Below are 24,362 nucleotides of genomic sequence, written 5' to 3'. Positions count from 1 at the left end.
ATATATATACATATACATATACATACATATATATATACACATAGAGTGCCTTGCGAAAGTATTCGCCCCCCTTGAACTTTGCGACCTTTTGCCACATTTCAGGCTTTAAACATAAAGATATAAAACTGTAATTTTTTTGTGAAGAATCAACAACAAGTGGGACACAATCATGAAGTGAAATGAAATTTATTGGATATTTCAAACTTTTTTAACAAATCAAAAACTGAAAAATTGGGTGTGCAAAATTTTTCGGCCCCTTTACTTTCAGTACAGCAAACTCTCTCCGGAAGTTCAGTGAGGATCTCTGAATGATCCATTGTTGACCTAAATGACTAATGATGATAAATAGAATCCACCTGTGTGTAATCGTCTCTGTATAAATGCACCTGCACTGTGATAGTCTCAGAGGTCCGAAAGCGCAGAGAGCATCATGAAGAACAAGGAACACACCAGGCAGGTCCGAGATACTGTTGTGGAGAAGTTTAAAGCCGGATTTGGATACAAAAAGATTTCCCAAGCTTTAAACATCCCAAGGAGCACTGTGCAAGCGATAATTTTAAAATGAAAGGAGTATCAGACCACTGCAAATCTACCAAGACCTGGCCGTCCTTCTAAACGTTCAGCTCATACAAGGAGAAGACTGATCAGAGATGCAGCCAAGAGGCCCATGATCTGCAGAGATCTACAGCTGAGGTGGGAGACTCTGTCCATAGGACAACAATCAGTCATTTACTGCACAAATCTGGCCTTTATGGAAGAGTGGCAAGAAGAAAGATATTTCTTAAAGATATCCATAAAAAGTGTCGTTTAAAGTTTGCCACAAGCCACCTGGGAGACACCAAATATGTGGAAGAAGGTGCTCTGGTCAGATGAAACTAAAATTGAACATTTTGGCAACAATGCAAAACGTTATGTTTGCCGTAAAAGCAACACAGCTCATCACCCTGAACACACCATATACACACACATACATACATATATTATATATTATTTAATATAATAAAAGGAGTTTTCCTTACTGTTCCGTGGATTTTATTTTTGCACCACACTAGAGAGATTGCCACCAAATATTTACATGTTGCTAGGCAACTTTGGGGCAGATGTCCTAAGTTCATTTTCATTTTCCTCTCCATATCATTTGTTTTAATGTATTATTTTCCGTTCACTAGCTGCACAGACTATAACTATTAAATGTTATTTATTGCAGCCCAAATGCAATGTCATCAGTGTTGTGACAACTATAAAGGTTTTATCAAAATTAAATGTTTTGCCAGCATTATGATTATTTGAATGTCACAACAAATGGAAAATCATGATTTAGACAAATCGTAAAAGTAAATGATCAAATATATGTATCATTTACAGGATGAATCTGGATTCAGGGTACCCACAGTTGTACAGGTCTAGCTTATTTGAGTCTCCCCCCCCCGCCACACACACACACACCTCCTTTTTTTCTCATGCTACTTCCTTTTCTGGAACCATTCAGTTTACATTTACATGATCATGATGATCTGCTATCTAGAATGATTAACCATGGGAACCATTATACTGTACATATAGTTGCTTGCTTTAAATCTTATTTAAATCCTGGGAAATCCAAGTGAAGGGCATTGTGCCACATGAACTTTGGACTCATCCTGTCTTTGAGTGTTCAAGAAAGCTTCCCTTTTCCATATTAGGGTCAGAAGCATCTGATAAGTACCATGTCAGTGTTACTGTGTGTTAATGTCATGAATTAGATAATGGCTTTTTGTAGCAATGGAAATCAACCCGATCAGATGGTGGCTTTAAAATAACCTACGCCTAAAGGAAGACGATGCTTTCAAAGATAATTTAATAAATAGATTGTTTTGATCAAATAACCTCTATCAACTAGATCAAATCAATATTTGGTGGGACCACCCTTTGTGTTTAAAACAGCTTTTGTCCTAAGTAAACTTGCAAAGTTTTTAAGGTAGCTTTGGTAGTAGGTTTCTTCAAGTCTTCTTCTTGGACACATTGCCACAGTTCTTGTCTAGTTGTGTTCTGTTTCTTCATATACTCTGACTCGATGATGGTGAGTTCAGATCTCTGTGTGGATCGGCTGTTGTCAGACTCTTTGTTCATGTCTAAGACTTGTACTTTTAGAGTTTTTTGTAAATTTGTATGTTTTATAAATGATTTTATTTTTCTGTTCTTGAGATTTCTAGACCTGAAAAGGTCATGGAAATCAAATATATTTTAAAGGTCATGACGAAAATCAATGTCTATGTTTTATGCTCATCCCAAAAAATACCCTTTATGAGTTCAGTCTCCATAAAATATTTGTTCATTATTTTATTTTTTTTAAACTCTTTTGACTTTTTAAACCATTAATCATGAGCAGAGAAAGTCATGTTAAAGGGTTAGTTTACCCAAAAATGAAAATTACCATTTACCCTCAAGCCATCCTAGGTGTATATGCCATGCTTCTTTCAGACGAATACAATCAGAGTTATATTAAAAAATGCCCTGGCTATAATGGCAGTGGAAGAAGGACAAGATTTTGAAGCCCAAAAAAGTGCATCTATATGCATCAGTAAAGTAATCCACACGGCTCTGGGAGGTTAATAAAGGCCTTCTGAAGTGAAGTGATGTGTTGGTGTAAGAAAAGTATCCATATTTAAAACTTTAATAACTAAAATAGCTAGCTTTTACTTTATAAAGTTTTAAATATGGATTTGCTTCAGAAGGCCTTTTATTAACCCCCGGAGCTGTGTGGAACACTTTTGTGAGGAATGGATGCACTTTTTTTGAGCTTCAAACTCAATGGATCCCTTCAATGCCATTTATAAAACAACTCGGAAAAAAGAAAGTAATATACACCTAGGATGGTCTGAGGGTGAGTAAATCATGAGGTAAATTTTATTTTAAAGTGAACTACTCCTTTAATGAACAGATCATTATATTTTATAATGCATCAAAAATCTCACTTTCCCAAGACTGATTCAGCACAGAAAAAAGCTTTTAAAAAGTAATGTGCCAGATAGTTTTCTGATGAGCAATGCTTCAGAACAGAAGCATATACCAGTGCCCTGCTCTGAAGCCTTTGTTCCTTTCAAAAGACTCATGTGAGACTCGAGTGATTGGCACAGATGCAGTTCTGAGCATGTAATGAGGTTAGTTAGCATGCTTGACAATTGATAATTGCGCCGCGGGGAATTCTTGGGTTCAGGCCATAGTCAAGAGCGCCAGAGAATGAGAAATGTTGCTCTGGACCGAACCTCGAGCAGTTATCACGTCCTAGTACCTCACTCGCACACCAGACATCTTTGACGAGAACTCGGTGCTGTTATCTTGTCAGGTATAATAATGCTCTTGTGATTAACCATTTTAGTTTTGTAGACTTTGACAGCAGTTCAATTACAGGTCATGCAGTCTGCGGCACCCAGCGGGATCTCGTGGATCTTAGCGGATGTCATTGTCATCCAGCTCTTCAGATAAATCACCTGATCTTAAAGAGGAATTATATCGAACACTGTAAGAAGTCTATGGTTTATTGTAGGATCAGAGAGTGATCAGATAGGGCCACCAGCTGTTCTCTCAAGAGGAGAGTCTGTGCAGATAAAGATGTCTCAAATAGCAGTAGCTTAAATCCACTATTACAGGATAAGCCCATACGAGGAATAACAAGATCATTGAAAAAAACAAAAAAACATATGGAGTGAGAGGTCAGGAGACTAAAATAGCTCAACAGAACTGTTGTCGAGATGACACAGTCCTTGAACCACAGTAGATTGCACATTTGCTTGAAAATTGACTAATTTTCCAAAACATCATTAAGTGGCATAAAAGAGCACATTTTTACCTCTGATAATAACATTAGCCATAGTGGTGTTTGCTAAGCCAACGATCACAATTAATATTGTTTATACTGGATAAACAGTCTGAACAGACTGCATGATTAAGAAAGACCCCTATCTGGCACACGTGATGATTGTGGGGCTCCCAGACTTCCATATGCTGATTTAATCTGATCACTCAAACTCTTGAGGTCAAGGTTTGAGTGATCCGATTGCCATCCTTCTCGTATGCATCTTGGAGGGAGTTTACACTTGGTATTTTCATGAAGTATGAAGTGACCAGGTCTAAGCACTTATATTGAGATCTTAACGATGGTCGATTAAGAATAAGTTTATCATAAGAGTGATTTAAGTCTCTTTAAAAAGTGCATTAAAATAGAAACAATACAATGTCCTTGAACATGGAAAGCAATATAAATTTAGTAACTATGTCAAGTTTAACTATATTTCCCCATCAAGATAATTATTTCATCATCCATTAGGCTCTGCTCTTTGAGACATGAGCAGCACAGTTAATCTATTGTCTCATATCTTCATGTTTTCATCCCAATATTCCAAAGCAAATGAAACTGTTTGTAAATGGTCAGAAAAGTGAATTCCACACAAGACTTTTATATTGGATATTGTAAAAATGCACTATATTAATACAGGACCCCTCAAACCCCAAACAAAATGCTTAAAAAGTAGATATAAAAAATAAATATTAATAATTTATTCCTACAATTTTTAAATTCATTTCTACGGCTTATTAATTTGGTCCACGTTTCATTTATTTGTTCCCTTTAATTTGTTCAATTAAAACTAAAGAACAAATTAGAACAACGTGGCCACGCTTTAACTAAAACGAGGGAATGGGTTAATTTGTCATGGGAACAGATTCTTAATTTGTGGCCATGATATCTTTCTTTTCCCCCTACTGTCATGGTCAGGTTACTGTACTATACAAATAAACTTGACATGTCTTGCTTTGCCTAACAGCCACAAACTGTGTCAAAATCGAATGTGACTAGAGAAACCCAAGAGCTATTTCTATACAATTATTAGGTTAGTTTAGGCTAACAATGCCATCTGTTGTTTGAGCAAGTAAAAAAAAAAAGGTCCACACACACACACACACACACACACACACACACACACACACACACACACACACACACACACACACACACACACACACACACACACACACACACATATATTTTTACTACAGTAAAAGATGCACAAATAATATGAATTAAAAGGGAATGGCACTAACAAGCAGTAGGAAGAAAATAAGCGGAAAGAGAGGGTGAGAGGGTGAGACGGTGAGGATTTGCGAAAATAAGATTATAAATATTTAAATATTGTTAAATTTGTGGACAATTTAAGTGACCCACCCGCAAAACGGAACACAAAGCCATAGCCAAAATAAATGTGTGGCCTTACAAACCTCACTCACTGGCATACATTCAAATGTTTTCATGGTCACGATGTAATATTTGCCTGCTAACCAATAATTTATTTTGTAAACAGAGCTTTGTACTTCACTTGTGTTATAATATTCATAAAAAAAAAAAAAAAAAAAAAAAATATATATATATATATATATATACACAAACAGCCCTGTAAGCTGTAGTTACATTTGAGATAAACTTTAATAAAATGGTGATTATTGTTAATTGCAAATATTGCAATTGTTTTTTAAAATACAATACAACAACAAGCACCATGATAGGGATAGGCTAACATTTACGATGCATTCAGTGTTCTCTGTGACAGGATATGAAACTTTACAGCCAACAATAACCTGTATTTTAGCAATGTTTGCAATGGACATTGTCGGCATTTGAAATAAAAAGTTATGACTAATGTTGTTATGACTAATATTATATTGTTTAGCCCTTGTCAAACGTATTGCCGTTTATTTGTTTTTTTGTTTGTGGGATCCATCGAAAAATCTCTATGAACGGCGGAAGCACATTAAAACGAAAATAAATCAACTCATCACCTTATTGTGTAAGTTTCTTCTCTTCCATTGTCAATTGCGCTCGTTCCTGTTGCGTGTCCTCAAACTGGCATCCCGTGGGCAAACAGTATTTTGAATTTGATTTGAACTGCAGTACCCATTTCAACCACTAGCTGCTTCAACTTCTTACATACAGCAACTTTAAGTACCTTAAAAAAATGTTGATTCAGTCTCGCATTTAAATACGGTTGTGAATCTAGAAATTTTGCTGTGTGCTTAGCAGCATGAAAGCTAAACTTGTATTCAGATTGTGAATTGGTAATACACATTCTAAAGCGAGTGCTCAACTCTTGACTTCTAAGGCTGTCAATCTAGTGCAAGCTCACTGAATCGCACTCGTGAAAACTCCTATGATTAATAAAGCTGTCTTAATTGTACAATGAATCTCGTTTATATATTTTTTTACAATCTGTTGGTTATAATGTAAGAATTCACGAATGTGTGGCTTGTGTTCATAGGCGGAGGGTGAACCAAATTCGGGGTATGGCTAAGGAGATGTACTTCCTCTTTAAAAAACAACCCATTTAAATAGTTTCATAAAATGTGTTATTAAAGTAGCTATGTAAAAAAAAAAAAATTATAATTTGGACAGAAAAGCTAGCAAAATGGTATTTATTGTTTGAATTTCATAATAAAAATGACAGAATTTGAAACAGACTTTTTCATATAAAAAGGGAGGCATATTACAAGGCTTTGTTCATTCACCAACTGAAAATCAATACTTTTTTCCCAGCTGTAGGGTAAACTTAGCCTGACAAGCCAGACCTACATTAAGATGTTTGGTCTGGAAACTCACCATTGACAGCTCAATCCGAGGGGCGGGATAAACGGTTGTCTTTCAAACTCCCTCTGCACGCATTTGGATAGAGCTACAACCAATCAGAGCAATGTGAAGCGGCGCTTGTTGATAGATTAAACATTCGCCGTATCCGGTCGGCAAAACTTTGAACACATCTTCCCTTTCTAAGAATGACTTCAGTGCCGTTCTTTTCTCAGAGAAACGCTTAACTCCAAGTCGCGAGCTGATTCGAAAGACTGCCGTTCGACAGCCTCTGCGTTTACTAGTAGCACGCAAGCGCAACTCTAACGTGATTATGTTAAGCCCTGCCCACCGACTCTATACACAATGGCCCTCATTTATCAATCTTGCGTGGAAATGGGCGTATATGTTGGCGTAAGATTATGCTTACTAGTGTTGTCAAAAATATCGATATTTCGATATATATCGATACTGGAATATCTGAAACGATACGATTCTCAGTTTTTACAGTATCGATATCAGCTGCGCTCTCCTTTCTGACCGTCAGCGAGTTGACACACACACCGGCATATTCTCACTCAGCCTGGTTAACCTCTGAGCACGGCGAAGCGGGCGAACGCGCGTTCTGCTGGACTTTTTCCTCATGACAGTGTGTTAGTGTTAGTGAGTGATCGGTCTGAATTTCGCGCGGGATTGCACATAAATTAATTCTACTAATCCCCGCAGATTTCATGCTCCACATCTGAAGCGCACACACACATAGCCTACCGTAATAAAGCCGCCTCTGACATGATACAAGTGCAAACATTTGCTTCCTTTTCCAGCTTATTATTGGTCAAATACACTCAAAGAATTATCAGTGCACATCTGGAAGAGTATTAATGTAAGCACAGTCGCAAACAGTTCAGGAAGAATGAGTAACAGGAACAGTGTTTAGGATCCATGCGTCTGTTAGTCTTAAAGGGACCGCAGTCATTTGCTATTCAAACTACAAAAAGACAAACGTTCACACTGCTCTTGACTGATCAACTTGTGTAACTTTAATAGTTTAATCTGTACGCTATTGAATTTTTTACAAAGAACATTATTCAATGTTGTTTTAAATGTAATTACTATGCATTTTTTAAATTCAGTTTCTTATCTGAATGTTAGACCTACCTGAAAAAATAAAGCAGTCTATTTCATTTGTATCTTCTATTCTATTGCATTTATTTGTGCTATTGTTTGTAATCTGTTTATTTGTTCTTATTTTATTACTGTTTACTCGTCTTTTTTAATTCAATTTACCATTCGAAATCAAGCTTTCTTGTGCTGTGTGTAAGCTATTGTAACACAATTACCCCATTGTAAAAAATACATTGAGATAATTTTAATAGTAATTGATCAATTGATCAATAATTGTTCAAATCAAAACGATGCCCAACCCTAAGGAACATGCTGGCCACATGAATTTTTAGTAATAAATAACAATGAATAATAACAAGTTCTGTTGTCATATTAAGCATCTTATCTTATTTATTTATTTTTTTACTGTGGTATCGATTTAGTATCGATATATCGATATTTTAGTCTGATATCGTATCGAAGTCATAATTTTGGTATCGTGACAACACTAATGCTTACACTCCTCTCACCGCCTGATTTATGAAACTGTGCGCACCTCTGCAATCCAGGTGTACGCAGTACCTGCCCTTAATAAATGCCGCGGCTGAAAACGATCGTCATTAGAATAACACGCCCCTATATATTCAAGTCTCCGCCTCCCCCACGCCCTCATTTTACTCCATGGACACACGGAAGACGGCAAAGAAGCGAAACTTCTACGACGTGGAGATCGGGCGCGCTCAATCATCTCACTAGTCCACTAGTCAGGGCACTGATTAGGACATAAGTCAACGGGCTGACTCCCTGATCAGTGCCCTGACTACTGAACTAGTGAGATAATTGAGACGCCCATCGAGACAATTACCAGGGAAGTGGAAAAAAGCGAAATTGTTTTATTTGGGAGTTTAAAGAGTGGGATTAAAGGCACCAAAAAAACAAACAATTATGGACCCAAATTACGAGTACTGTTAATAGTGTGGAGGTTGAGAAGCGCATTCCAGCAGTTTAAAGCTGTTTGGATGATAAATTATGCCTACCTTACAGTGCATTATTTTACAGCACATGTTTTGAAACGATTAGCATTTTATTTCATATCACGGCACATGTATTGGGGTGTACGATATGATGATGTGATGTGGAGTACCATTCATTCACATTAATAATTGCATGACAATTTGTAAGATTCTTTTTATTATATTTTTATGATTTTTATTATTAATGACGCTTATTGTTATTTAGAAGAAGAATGTCGTTATTATTTGTTTTATTAATATTTAAAAGAAGAAGAATGTAATTTTTATTATTTTGTCAGTCTGAATTATTCAGTCCCAGTCCGTGCGCAGCTGCCGTACAGACTCGCAACTGGAGGAATACATGCCTCAAATGCTTTGGTAGCCTATAGTAACACAAATTAAACATTGAATACGTTGCACAAAAATAAACACAGAAGTTTATAATTACTATGTTGTTTTTGTTTTTTACAGTGGGTCATAATATAGCAGATCTTTGTTCAGTGCGTTTTGTGGTGTTAGGAATTGTTTTTCTCAAACGTGCGTACACCACCTCCTGAGCTGGCGTAGGATTTGAGCGTGCCATACGCCAACGTCCATATTGATAAATCTCAAAGTCACAGTGGGTTTGGGTGTACGCAAGGTGTACGCTGGAAATTTGGTGTACGCACTTTTGATAAATGAGGGCCAATGTGATTGGCTTGACTAGAGTTTGGTTTTTACAGCTCAGACCTGTATTGAGAGTTGCTAGATTATACTCGCGAAAGATTAGATTTGCTGCCGCTAGGGTGCGTCTAGATTTCTAGGCTGGGGTAAACTCACTATTCGTTTATTTTACCATGGAGAATAAGCAGAGAGTAACAGCTGCTTATGACCAATTTGAAAATTCTAGGAGGCAAAATGCGACCAAGTGGGAAGTGGGATTTGTGTGGGAAAGCATCCCTCAGATTTCCTTAAGATATCTAGTTTTAGTTTGCTTTTGTACATCCTGCATAATCACTTTGAAGTGGCTAATGTAACACTTTTTGTTATTTCCATCACAATCATCTACTTGAGATGACCTTGTTGACTTCCACTTGCAGCAATTTAAAATATGTTTTGTTTACAGTCACATGGTTTGTGTTAAACAAAACACAGATTCTGTTGGAGAAGCTTTGCATGCTGTCAGCCAAATCTGTGTTTAATCTTAACCCTGTGTGTGTCTTCCAGAGCTGCGGTGTAGTTGTGGGGTGCAATGGAGGATGGGAAGCCTGTGTGGGCGCCCCACCCAACCGACGGGTTCCAGCTGGGCATGATAGTGGACATTGGTGCGGATGCACTCACCATAGAACCTCTCAATCAGAGAGGAAAGGTAAGACATCAGCTTTCCTGCCCTTGAAATTTATCCTATGGCTTTATCATGCCTCACATGTGTATACGAAGAAAAACATAGTTGCTAAGCACCTGTGATGATCCTCGGCTGAACCCAGGGTACCTCAGGCGATCATGCGATCCGTGTTTCTATCGATGTGCTGAGTCTTTCCCACACACGCATGATTAACTTCATGTCATGATGTGTATAAAAGGCCTTCAGGTATCTGAGCAATAGGTAAAATGTGAGAATGTGTATGTAGAATTAGTGCTGTTCCATGTAAGGGTGTCACTTGCAGGGGCTTTGAATAAGTAATAAGCTCTACCTGCTGCAGGTGTGCGGATCACATTACACTAAGGGTATATTCATTAGAGAAAAAAATCCACATCTCCCTTAGAGATGGCGACACTGTGTGTGTAGTGGGAGATATTTCAGAAACTGTCCCAGAAGATTAGAAAAACCTGACTAATTCACCTTGTGAGGATTTTCCCAGACTAAATAATGTAATATATTTGGTCTAAAAAAGATATGGCTTGTAAGATAGGACACACACACACACACACACACACACACACACACACACACACACACACACACACACACACACACACACACACACACACACACACACACACACACACACACACACTAAACTAGTTTCAATGTTTTATGGGGATAGAAGTAATGATTTGTATACTGTACAAACTATATAGTCTATTCCCCTACACTTGTGTGTATATATAATGTGTATAACATATATATGTGTTTGTGTGTGTGATCATGTATGTATGTACTGTATGTATGTATGTATGTTTACAGAATTGAAAATTTTATTGTAATTTTTATTTGATTCCACAAAATGTCTTTAATAAAAAATAAATGGACTAAATTTAAAATAACTTACAATTTTTCTATTACATTTTATTGATTTTCTTAGTTGTCATTGATGCATTATCTTTTATTAACAAATGGTAAACAGTGTGTGAAAAGTTCCCACACTAGAATATATCAAGGTCGTAAGTGTTTTCAGGTCAAAGAGGTAGATGATGTTGATGACATTGAGGCAGATAACATCTTTCCAGTTGGGTTCTAATGCAAATGGCTTGTATAAATATGAGCGAGTGGAGGAATAATGTAAAGCAGAAACGTCAGCATGGAAGAGATGGGTTTTCTGGGAAAGGTCAGCTTGTCTCATCTCGCTCTGAATAATGCACCGATGTGATGGGCAGTTTGGGGTGTCTTATAATGTGTGATGTAATGGATTTTACAGCTTATGTTCTCACCTTTCGCATTAACATGACTTTACTGTTTCTTCTCTGCATTATGACTGCCATTAGACACAATGAATCATGGCTGACCCAGCAGCTCTCTTCAGTGTCATTTGCGCAATCGTAATGTATGAAGACCTTGAATGTTTATAGCTTCACAGCTCAGTGAAAGTAACCAGACAGACTCGGAAATGAGAGAACAAACGGCTGCCTTATTTTTTGTCCCATTAATCTTCTGTGTGGTCGTAAACAGTGTGAACTTTTATTAATATGGATAAATAGTGAATGTAGACACGCATTGTTAGGCCAGATTTTTCATTCGGCCAGAGGTCACAAAGTTGATGATGCTCATTTTGACTTTGCAGACGTTCCTGGCTCCCATCAGTCAAGTCTTTCCTGCTGAGGATGATGTAAACAAACACGTTGAAGACAACTGTAAGTATATAACTTCTTTGGAGTGCATCGGCCAGTAGTATCAAGCTAAATACTTAAGCTTATGATGTTGAGTGATGGGCTCATGTTTACTTGGCTTCCAGGTTCTCTTATGTATTTGAATGAGGCCACTCTTCTAAACAACATCTGTATCCGTTACAGCAAAGACTTGATCTATGTAAGTCAAATGCCTCTTTTGAATTCTTGTTTTTCATCATTTCTATGCCTTTTCTAAAGTCAAAACTGCGCAAATAAACGATTACTTGGCCAACACATAACATAAGCATAGTCCAATTGTACAGACTCAAGGTATGGGCACTTTAGCAAAATTCATGGTTGGCTAGTTTGATACATAGTTATAACTCTTTATTGAAGACTTTTTTTGAAATCACAATGGGGAAAATTATTGGAGAAAAGGCTTCCGGAGCCAAAGGCACAGATAAAGTAGATGGGATCCGTATGTCTTCCCTGTCCCCCCTGTCTTCTAGTAGTTGGACAAACAGATAGTCCTGTTCCAAGCTCACACCATTAAGTTAAAGCCAATGTGTATTGGGCGGGCTGGGATGCTCAAATGTACATTAGCAATGTTCAAATAATAAATTACCATTATTGTTTTTTAAAGCACCAAAAGAGCCTTAAATTACACACATCACCTTTTAAACATGTATAACAAATTGATTGTCTGATTAATTAAAGCCTCTTCTAATGAAACTATGTTTAAAATGTAGGGCTGCAGCTATCGATTCTTTTTGTAATCGATTAATCTACCACTTAATCGATCGATTAATCGATTAATCGGGTAATAATTACTTTTTCTTTATTAAAGAGCAATAAGAGACAATAAGACGGGTATCTTAAAATTAACATCTAATTTGTTTTCTTTTTAGAAAAATTTAGTTTTATTGCTGAAATTGTATACATTAATAACTGTGAAACTAAACAATTTTAATGCATACAATTGCCATATTATATTAAATACAAATCTATTTCAAATTACTTTAAAAAGGTAAACATAGTTCAATCTAAAACTAAACCTACAACCAATAAATCTAAATAGTAGTAATATAAATAACAATAATGCCAATATAAATAATATAAATATTCTATAAATTCTATATAATATAAATATTCTAATATTCTATAAATATTCTATAAATAATATAAATAACTAAACATTGTATTTATGTTGTGCAACTTAACTTTCATGTTTCAGCTTCAGCTCAGGCATGACATAAGCATGTACTGTCTTATTTACTCCTTTACTGAAGCAAAACATATTGGACAGGTTAACTTGGAAGAAGAGATGTGCGGATCAGCTCTATCGTCACCGAATCAGCTGTTAGAAGCAAACCATCCACCCGCACCAGATCGTCACAACTTCAAATCCTCCGTGTTAAGCGCGATGCTATCGTCACATATTAGCTACACTGAAGTAGGTTGCTAAACAAAACAAAAACACTTATTTACATAAACCAGGGTCGACAACCTATACATCACACGGAGGAATAACCGCTAGAACGTGATCAAACGCGAGATATGTTTAATTCAGTTAAAGTACATCACACATGCTGATCTTTTGAGCTAATCATTCATCATTGTAACACAGCTTGTTTTAAGTTAGTAGCTATAAATATGATTAAAGTGTGATATTTAAATTACACAAATCAATGAAAGCACGCAGCTCTGAGCTCTGACGAGCGCTATTGCTCATCACACACACACACACACGCACGTGCGTGCAGCTGGTTCTGATGTTTAATGCGCCTAGTATTGAGAACATCTAATGGTGCATTTTTTCGAAGATATTATCAAGTAGGATATATAAAGTCTCATTAAAGATTTCACACACATCACAATGACGGTGATCCATGTGCAAAGCTGCAAACTCAATCGAGTTCGTGTGTTTGGAGTTGCTCGTATCTCCTCAGCTGACGCGTGAACTGCCGCAAATTAAACTTAAATGTTCAGCGTCGGATCCTGAAGCTCAACACACAGTTTTCTTCATTTAAAAACAGCGATACTAAATGATATGACCAGTGCTGATGCCCGGCCGCTCTCTCTCTCTCTCGCATTGCGGTCTTTGATCTCGACATGAGCTGAAAACGAAAGTTAAAGAACGACGCGCATTCATTGCGTTTTAGCGTGATATGAGAGTTCCGTCTTTATTAAAATCAACATATTAACGATTTCTCTCATCCACCTGCAATTTTTGGGATGTTTATGCACCTGAACCGCGGATATAACCGCAATCCGCTCATACTCCGAGTCCTTACACAAAAAATGTCTTTCTGCAATATCTGTGTGTAGTTAAATGGACTAAGCGAAGCATCGAGGCAGATGATTTTGCCTCGAGGATTTTTTTGATTCGATTAACTCGAGTTACTCGATGAATCGTTGCAGCCCTATTAAAATGTCAACAGATTTGGGGTATTAAATCTTTTAAATCACCTATTTTGCTTAGTCACCTCAGGGCAGTACTGAGCTTCCAGATTCATGTTTAACCCTGCAGATCTCATTGGCAAGCATGCCTGTAGGTATGGAGCTGATGGGCATGTTATTGTCGTGCTCCAGCGGCCCTTATTAGCCCCTCGTCTGAGAGACGCCAGTCCGGCTGTCAGCGCACGCTCATCAGCACAGCGCACGAGCCTGTCATGAGTCTGCCCAGGCCCTGCCCTAGTGTGCCTGCACGTCTCAGATGACCCAGCGAATTCTGCCCAGACGCTATCAAGTTACCCAATACACTTAATTAGGTCCTGTGAGGTAGCGGTGCTCTGCGTGGCGTGGCTAACATGACAGTACGATGCTTTGAGTAATTTAAGAGTTTTGGTCCAGGACTATTTTTCCGAAAATATGGAAAAATGCAAATACAAAATGGCACACCCAACAATCAATGTTTCATGTTCTTAGACGCTGTATTTTTTATTTCAGACTTTTGTGGCTAACATCCTGATTGCTGTGAACCCGTATTTTGACATCCCTAAACTCTACACCCCAGAGTCCATTAAGAGCTATCAAAGACGCTCTTTGGGGACACTTCCCCCTCATGTCTACGCTATTGGTGAGTGGACGTATGAATGTCCGTCTAATAGGACACTTGAGGATTTAGTTCTTTCAGTCTTTTTTAACGGCTTTTCTTAAAGTAACTACTGTATTGACAGCAATTTTGACAAACGTCTGTCTCTCTGTCTCAGCGGATAAAGCCTACAGAGACATGAAAGTTCTGAAGATGAGTCAGTCCATCATTGTGTCTGGTGAATCTGGTGCTGGAAAAACAGAAAACACAAAGTTTGTTCTCAGGTGTGATAACTCTCAATCTATTTGTGGAATGATGAAAACACTTTAGTCCTACATGTATTCAAGGGACCAATTTAATTAACTAATTTATTTATATATTTTGATACACACCTCCCAGAGGTGAATTGAGACATTTTATTTGGATATGACATACAAACATTGGAAAAACATGAAGACAGATTGTAATTTTAATTTTAGTGACTCAGGACACTAGTTTAACGATCTAAGCGCAAGGTCTGAAGCGCATGGTGCAGGTACAATTAGGGAGTCCAGGCTAGTTTAACGACGGGAAAATGGTTGGCGCGCATGGTCTAAAATGGTTGTCCCTATTCTCTTAATGAGTAATGTGTGTGTTTTCGTTTTTTTAACATGCAATAAACCAATCAGCAATCTGAGTCTCATCTTCCATTCCTTCAAAAGCCAGTTGTAGAATTTGCAAGCAGAAAAAGAAGACTTATCTGGAGAGGAATCCTTTTATTTTTAATATTTACACAAATGGAGCTGCTCTACATGCGCCATGAACCCGCCTATAGGTGCATATTACTAACATGCTTTTTAAATAACAAAAAAAAGACCAGACTCGTTTTCAGACCAGCGCGCAAATGGGCACGAGACCATTCGCTATTTAAACAATAGTGCATGACGTGAAAATGATAACTGCGTTGGGCTGAAACTAGCAAAAAACACTTTGCGCCGCACCTGCTGCTGCATTGAGCCAGGTGTATGTTAGGGCCCAGAATATGATGATTACTCCACAAATTGTGCCAAAGCTTGCAAAAAAAGTTGGTAGGTATCCTTAATAAGCATCTGATTTTTCAGATGTGGTAATAATGTTAGAATAAATATTACTTGAGAAGAAATTCATTCTATCACAAAGATTTCTGAAGGATGCTGAAGGACCCAGAAGACTGGGGTAATGATGCTAAAAATTCATGCTTTACATTTGAAACTATATTCAAATTTATTTTAAATGGTTTTAAAATTAAATGGTTATTTTAAACAGCTTTTTGAACAAATAAATGCAGCCTTGTTGAACATAAGAGACTTATTTCAAAAACATAAAAAATAGTTGACTATTCTATAGTAGAATAGAATAGCAGCAGGTTGCAGTGCTCAGTAAAGTTATTGGTATGTTTAATTGGATCACTTTTGTCATTAATGTTATAATTTTTTGATACGGTATCTGTTTCATTTCAGGTATTTAACCACATCTTATGGAACAGGTCAAGATATAGATGAGAGGATTGTTGAAGGTAGGTTCTCCAAAGAAACTTAGAACTGGTTGTCTAGCACAGTAGTGTCTGGTGTTTGCATGTGATGCAAATATATGTTTGTAATATGTCTTATTCCTTTCAGCCAACCCCTTGCTTGAAGCTTTTGGAAATGCAAAGACAGTCAGGAACAACAACAGCAGTCGGTTTGGAAAGTTCGTAGAAATTCATTTTAATGAGAAGGTAAATTTTGTCGTAGTCTGAAGACAAGAGTGTGGCCTCTGTAAGACTTCACGTAGTTACTAATTCTGTTCATCGTGTCTTCAGAACGCAGTTGTGGGCGGTTTTGTCTCGCACTATCTGCTGGAGAAGTCTCGGATTTGCATGCAGAGTCCAGAAGAGCGCAACTATCATATATTTTACAGACTCTGCGCAGGGGCAACGGAGGAAATCAGAAACATGCTTCATCTCAACTCTCCGGAAAACTTCCGGGTCAGTTTCCTGTGTATTGTATAACAGGAAGCTGGAAATCATTTAACCAAGCCAAGTATAAACCAAGTATAATTGTTGCATTGAAAGTCATTTGACAACTGTGGCTATAGCAAACAGACTGTGTCAAAGCACAATGCCGAATGCATTTTATCAAATCAAATCCGTTAATACCTTTGCCTGGGTTAACTGGTTTCAGGCCTTTGCATAAGTGATACCATAAAGCTGTAGATGTGCCACTAGATGGCATATTTGCTTTACAATGATTATGAATGTATTTCTGTAGTTTCTGCTCTCGTTTATTAACTTACCTCATTGTGTGTTTGTGTTTTACTCAGTATTTGAATCGCGGCTGCACCCGATACTTTGCAAACAAGGACTCAGATAAACAGATCATGCAAAACAGGAAAAGTCCTGAGGTACGTAGAATCATCTTTCTTTGGGAATCTCTGGGTCAGTACCGCGAGGAATCTTTTTCCTTCTTCCTGTTTGCTGATACACATTTGTGACAAATGTGAAATAATAAACAGCACTAAGCTAAGCTGTAGTAAAGATTTCAAATTCATGTTTGATATACAGTCAGATCCTTGCAGTTTCGTTTGTTCATCTAGTAAAAATTAAGACTAGGGGACATAAAAAATATCTAAAGGTGCAGGATCACCGTTTTGCTTCAAATAGAATTAGCTACCTTCAGAAATTAGTTCACGTCTTTGATGAATTATGTAAAATGTAATAAATTCCAGCGTTGTTGTGTTGTTTGCACACAGCCCTCTCTTGAGACTGAGCCCATCAATTGATGTTATTGTTATCAAGGGCCATTATTATAAATCATCGTTGTGTTGAATCCCTGTGGAGGTGATGAGATATTCATTAGCTGCTGTTTCTGCTAATGCAGTAGTTCATTTGCTAACACCGTCTGTTTCACTACATTTTCAGACGAAGAACTGAGAATAGTTTTTTACCCCAAATTCACAGATGATACTTTTCCTGTGTTTCTTTTTTTTTTTGGTCATCTTTTTTTAATTCATCCTTGAAAAATTGAATCTCATAATGACTTTGGGTTGGCATTATGATATTTATGCAATCCATCTTTAATTATGAATCAACTGAGATTTTTCTTTGCTCAGGCTCTTGTCCAAAACTCTGTGAGCTGTCTTTTAAGACTGCATCCTAACCAAGGTGGCAAAAATAGCAATCAAACTGACTCGATTAATAGTTGATTCCAAGAGTTAGATTAGCATGCTGCTAAGCTAACAGCATGATACTCTAATAAGCATAAAAATACAATGCACACAGAAACAGTTTAAAATTTGTATTTTTGCATAAGTTAAACAATATATTTAGTGATACACTTTGGTATTGAATTAGATGTCAGTGTATTTATGATTTCTGAATAACTCTAATAAAGGTGCACTGTGTAGATTTTAGTGGCATTTAGTGGTAAGGTTAAAAATTGCAACTGCCCACCACTCACCCCTCCCTTTCAAAGCACATAGAGAAGCTACTGGGGCCGACACAGGACAAAGATGTTGACGTCTGAGACAGCAGAAAGTATCTAGTGCTCTGTAGAGCAGTATGTCCATTTAGGGCTTCTGTAGAAACATGACGCCGCAAAATGATGGCTTCACTGTAAGGGGACCCGCGGTGTATGTAGATAGAAATGGCTCGTTCTAGGGACGTAAATAAAAACATAACAGTTATTATTTAAGGTCTTTATACAACACTGAAAACATAGTTATGTATATTAATTTTAATTTCTGTCAATAGATCCTCATAAATACTACAAACTGTACCTTTAAAATGCACTCTGTGCATTCAGGTATTTCTTCTGAACAAAATATATATGAGAAATTGTTTTAAAATTAAACCAATACTCACCCAGTGGTTCTCAACCTTTTTGAATACAAAACACTTGTCGTGTCTTATTTCCAAGACATATTTCCAAGTCTGAAAACCCTGGGTTATGAATAAAAAGGAGAGGGAAAATTTAATTATAATATATCTTGTATATTGTTTTTTGTTATAGTTTATTTTAAAGCTTTTTCATCATAATGCTGCCTATGTAGGTTTTGGAACAGAGCTTCACTATTCTAATAACTGTAATGTTTATAGCTGTTGTTTTCTAACTGAATATTATGTGTCTTTGCCTTCCCTGATCTTTTTAAAATTCAGGATCATAAGGTGATGTTTTACCAGTTGTCCTCCTTTCTAAATGCTTTTCATGCTTTACATTCTTTGGCTTTCTGGGTTTCTGTGCATGAAATGGATCATTAGTGTGTGCATGGGTCTGCAAGCTAATATGCATGAGTCTTTCTCTGTGAAATAGTAGTTTTGTAAGGGGTGCTTGTAGTTATGGGTATGAAAGTGTTGGTCAGAGTGGTGTGATCTGCTGTGTCATCAGACTGCAGATTATCAGTATGACGGTGACCTTAAAGGCATAGTTCGCCCAAAAATAAAAATGACGTAATATTCTCACCCTTGTATCCTTTAAACACAGGGAAGTTTTAAAGAATGTTTATGTTGCTCTTTTTCCTGCAGCATAAAGCATTCCTCAAACTGAAAAATTGAAAGTCATTCAAGTTTAGAATGACTAACATAAGGGTATATACATTATGACTAATATATAAATAAATAAATAAATAAAAAATAAATAAATAAATAAATAATATATATATATATATATTTCTTAATAATATAAAAAAAGAGAAGTTTTGGCACACTCGGATCCCCAGGTGTGGTTTGTTTTCTTTTCCTCCTTTTAATCAGAGATCTAGATCTGTATATTTTCCTCAAGTATACATTTTTGATCTCTGATTAGAGCTGCAGTGCCACTGCATTTCCTTTAAAGGCTCTTGCAGCATGTGTGATGTGTGGTTATTGTTGACATGTCTCTTGATGGTCCGTTGTGTTCGTAGCACGGTAAAGTGGGTGCTCTGAAGGACCCTCTGCTTGATGACCTGGGAGACTTCAACAGGATGGTGGTGGCCATGAAGAAAATCGGCCTGGATGACACAGAGAAGCTCAATCTCTTCAGAGTGGTGGCTGGCGTCCTTCATCTCGGCAATATCGACTTTGAAGAGACAGGAAGCACCTCTGGTAGCCATTCATTTAGCAGTTGTATAAAAAAAAAAAAAATCTAAATCTTATCTTAAACATTAGCCAACCTCATCCAACATTTGCAAACAACTTTGCTTTTATTTAATATTACACCTGGCATGATGTGACAACTTTCAAGCGTAAATTATATTTCTGTCCTGAAACAGAACATGTTTAATATACAACCAATGAGATTTCATTTCTGGACGGAGCTATCCATCATAGAAATAGAAACCATACAAACAGACAGTAAATGTGTTGTGTTAGTTGATATAAAGCCAGTTAGGATAAAAAGAGATTTACCGCTTTCGTTTCCTTTAGGTTAAAGGGGTTCCTTTAGGCTTTCGCGTTTTAACACTTGATGGCCCCGTGTCGAATGTGAAGACGGGGATTGCCATGTTAATCTTGGACTAAATCGGCCACCGTATGAGTTCAAACGAAATCATAAGTGAGAGGATCAGAAATTATTCGCTGGATGGTCATACCTTTTCATCGCTAGTTGGGAGAAAATATCACACAGTGTAGCTTTAAAGGAAACTTCACCCAAAAATGAAAATTCTGTCATCATTTACTCACCCTCAAATTGTTACAAACCTGTATGAGTTTCTTTCTTCTGCTAAACACAAAATAAAATATTTTGAAGAATGTTTGTAACAAAGCAGATAGAGCAACCGTTGACTACTACAGGGAAGTTAATAACCAATAACTGGTAGTTAATGGTTGCTCTATTTTCTTAGTTACAAACATTCTTCAAAATATCTTCATTTGTTTTCCAAAGATGAGTCTTATGGGTTTGGAATGACATGAAGGTGAGTAATTAATGACAGAATTTTCATTTTTGTGTAAACTAACCTTTAAGAGACTTCAAAATATGACCAATTTAGTTTTGTTTACTGAATTTGCGGCATCTGCATTTAGTCAGGGAAAGCATCATGCACGAGCTGATGTTCTCCTCATTACACACACACACACACACACACACACACACACACACACACACACACACACACACATGTTGGTCTATGTGGTTTACAGGGACTCTCCATTAGGCTTGGGCGGTATCCAAATTTTGATACCGTCAAACCTCCTCCCTATTTTACCTCGGTATACGGTATTACCGTGAATAATTAAAACATTATGATGTAAGGCTCAGACAGCGTCACCAAACTGTTGGCTTGGCTCATATATATATATATAGGCCTATATTTTTATTTTATTTTTTACATTTGAGCCCCTGCCCCTGAGAAACTCTCTGCACGTTTTATGCTTACCGTTATGAGACAATTGTCAGACAATTGACTTTTTTTTTTTGTGAGTCCCATGTCCACTTGATTTTTGTGGAGTTCATGCTTATTGCTTACATTGCCAGCTGTGTGACAAAAGGCTTCGGCAATATTACAGCATAGTCCGAGGGTGCGCTCAGTTTTTCATCCACGCAGCAGTGAGTGGATGGTGGTTTCGGATATGCGCCCTTAGGTTCAAGGTATTTCCATCTCTCGCGGTCATCTTTTTGTTGCACAATTTGCAAATTGCCTCGTCTGTATTTACCGTCAAAACCCAAAATACTTCCAAACTGCAGAAGTTGTGTTCTTTTTCGAGACCGAATAACTCAGTGCCCGACTCGCCGTCTTTTCCCTCTCTCTCTCTCTCTCTCTCTCTCTCTCTCTCTCTCTCTCTCTCTCTCTCTCTCTCTCTCTCTCTCTCTCTCTCTCTCTCTCTCTCTCTCTCTCTCTCTCTCTCTCTCTCTCTCTCTCTCTCTCTCTCTCTCTCTCTCTCTCTCTCTCTCTCTCTCTCTCTCTCTCTCTATCCACTCTGTCACAACAACGCATACACATATTTAGGCATTTAATAAATAAATAGTATTTAATATGTAAATAGTTTAATTAGTTCAACTTATTAAATATTTAATAATTAATTGTTGATCAGCAATATGTAAGTTGATCTGTTTTTTTTTGACGGTTTGACGGTATTGAAACTGATACCGTTGCTATTTTTAGATCCCGCGGTATACCATTTTACCGTATTACCGCCCAAGCCTACTCTCCATAGGCGTAATGGTTTTTATACCGTACACACCGTATTTTCTATCCCCTTACACTGCCCCTGTCCCTAAACCTACCCATCACAGGAAACATTCTGCATTTTTACTTTCTCAAAAAAACATCATTTAGTATGTTTTTAAGGCCATTTGAATTATGAGGACATTTGATATGTCCTCATAAACCACATTTATAGTGTAATACCAGTGTAATACCCATGTAGTTATACAAATTTGTGTCCTCATAAACCACATAAACAGGCTCACACACACACACACACACACACACACACACACACACACACACACACAGACACACACCTCCTCCAACTCAAAAGACCTCATTAGAGAGCTGCTGTGGTGGTAAGGGGGCTCTTTCTAGTGTTGCCAGACTTGCGTCTGGATTTGTTTTGATGAAGGTATAACACCTTTTACTGCTCTGGCCTGCTCCATTTCCTCGCTTACAATGGAGATGCTGTCCTGAGATACCTTTTAGCTGAAAAACATGGAGCCTAATGTTATAGAGGTCTTGCAGGAGACCTGAAGACTAATATGTATGAGCATATATTTTTGGAAATAGCTAAGATATATGAGATTGAAGAAGTGTGCTTTTATAGATTTGTTTGCACACTTTTCAAGTCATGAATCTCATACAATGAGCTTTTTTAATTTGTTAACGCAAATTCATTTTAACGGCACTAAATTTATTAATGCGCGTTAACGCAGCGCACATTTTCTGTTTAATCCGTGGCAAAGCTCATAGTTGGAAAAAGTGAGAGCAGTCAAGACGCAAAGGATGCAGCAGCAAACATTAATAGGGAAAGAAAAGGGTTGACATTAACATTTATATTCTAAACCAAAAGTGCAGTTATTGCCTACATAAGCTACCATATTTTCTGTTTAACTTTTATTAGACTATGCTAATTTTTTTTCTATCAGAAAGAAAAGTGTGTTTTTTCACTGAGCACATTCTCTGCAGTCTGAGCGCGATGCACTGCAGCTCACACTCGCTCATGTCTGGAGTAAATCATTAACACCATCACCGCTTAGAGTACATGTGTTTTATTGAACTAAATACATTACATTCGGCTAAAACGAATGCAAAGGTTACTTTCCTGAACAAGCGCGCTCCCGAGTCCGTGTTCTTCACACTGTCCACGTGAATCGCGGCCCAGTTCGGTGCGCACACACAAAATACCCATAGACAGTAAAAAAAATGGACAGAGCTATCCCATTGACTTCAACGGCGGAAAGTGATGTCAGTAAAGGAGCAATCACTTCCTGATGGCTGAGCGAACTGCGGAGGCTCAGACTGAGCTTGACGACGTAGATGTGACGTGAGCCTCCTGTCGGACAGCTGTAAGTCTTCTAGTAGTTGTGAAAAGTGAAATCTGAATCCCGTTGTTTAAATATTTTCTCCCGTTGCTTTTGGCTCACTATGGGCTTCTCCCCATTTTTCCCCCTTGACTTTATCAGACTTTATGTCTCCACGTCCCCCCGACTGTCTCATAGACAGTAAAAGATTGCCTGCGAGCGTCTCCTCAGGTCTATACGGTAATTTCTCAACTGTGCAACAGAGTCGCGTTGGTTATGACGCAATCGTTAGCCTATTTTTACAAAAAAAGCTTCTGCGGGCGATAGTGTAAGATACAAGGTAACGGAGCCTTTTATGCATTGTCGTGTTTCTTTAGAAATAAACAATGGACAAATGGTGTCTTTAAAAGATGTAAAGTTATTCACTGTAAAAGTGACTCAAAAATGAATGGGAGTCAATGGGATGTTAACAGCAGGTGATGGCTTGGTTAGCAATGGCAGCCCCTATGGGTGGAACGCTTTCCGAGCGCTAGATTACCCCCTTGAACATACCGGCAGTTCAATAGGGAATGCAGATCTCTTAAAGGGGCACTATATTCCTACTCGTGGAATATTGACCTCCTCCAGGTATAGTGTGGTTCTGGTGTGCTCACTGGTACACATTACCAATTTTTCATACAAACTGTGCCCTGGTCTGAATTAAACTGCCAGTGTAAAAACTCCCTTTATATTCTTAAAATGAGAGAAATCACTACTTACTCTTAAGTTTTAAGTTTAGGCTTAAGAGACATGAACAATTTCTTAGATAAACATCTATGACCTTTGCTACGTCTAATCTTCATGCTGATTATTATTGAATAAGTATGGTTTCACTAATAATAAATGTACATTTGCATAAAGCATGCATATTTGTCCATATCCATGTTGATTAGAGTATTAAAAACTTAATTTAAGATACATTTACAATTGCTAAAATGTGCGATTAAATTGCGGTTAATCGCAAGTTAACTCATGACAATCATGCGATTAATCGCGATTAGATATTTTAATCGATTGACAGCCCCAATATATATATAATATGATGTCTATATAAAGCCATTATATATATATATATATATATATATATATATATATATATATATATATATATATATATATATATATAT

General features: G+C 37.3%; 1 protein-coding gene across 2 annotated transcripts in view; it reads left to right on the top strand.

Annotated features, from left to right (window-relative positions):
• myo6b (myosin VIb) overlaps nt 1-24,362 on the top strand; it is a 71,318-nt gene that overhangs the window by 6,471 nt on the left and 40,485 nt on the right. For both annotated transcript variants that reach the window (XR_010908034.1, XM_067455369.1), the window contains exons 2-11: nt 9,913-10,054; nt 11,688-11,757; nt 11,859-11,932; nt 14,683-14,812; nt 14,946-15,051; nt 16,246-16,301; nt 16,405-16,502; nt 16,587-16,751; nt 17,087-17,167; nt 19,664-19,844. Coding sequence is in view for 1 of the 2 variants with exons in the window: in XM_067455369.1 (XP_067311470.1) it covers nt 9,938-10,054; nt 11,688-11,757; nt 11,859-11,932; nt 14,683-14,812; nt 14,946-15,051; nt 16,246-16,301; nt 16,405-16,502; nt 16,587-16,751; nt 17,087-17,167; nt 19,664-19,844 (1,078 nt within the window). In the remaining variant the exon portion in view is untranslated. The remainder of the gene's footprint in view (nt 1-9,912; nt 10,055-11,687; nt 11,758-11,858; nt 11,933-14,682; nt 14,813-14,945; nt 15,052-16,245; nt 16,302-16,404; nt 16,503-16,586; nt 16,752-17,086; nt 17,168-19,663; nt 19,845-24,362) is intronic.

Source organism: Pseudorasbora parva, chromosome 10, assembly GCF_024679245.1.
Source record: "Pseudorasbora parva isolate DD20220531a chromosome 10, ASM2467924v1, whole genome shotgun sequence".
Lineage (NCBI taxonomy): Eukaryota > Metazoa > Chordata > Actinopteri > Cypriniformes > Gobionidae > Pseudorasbora > Pseudorasbora parva.
This window is presented reverse-complemented; position numbering and strand designations above follow the sequence as displayed.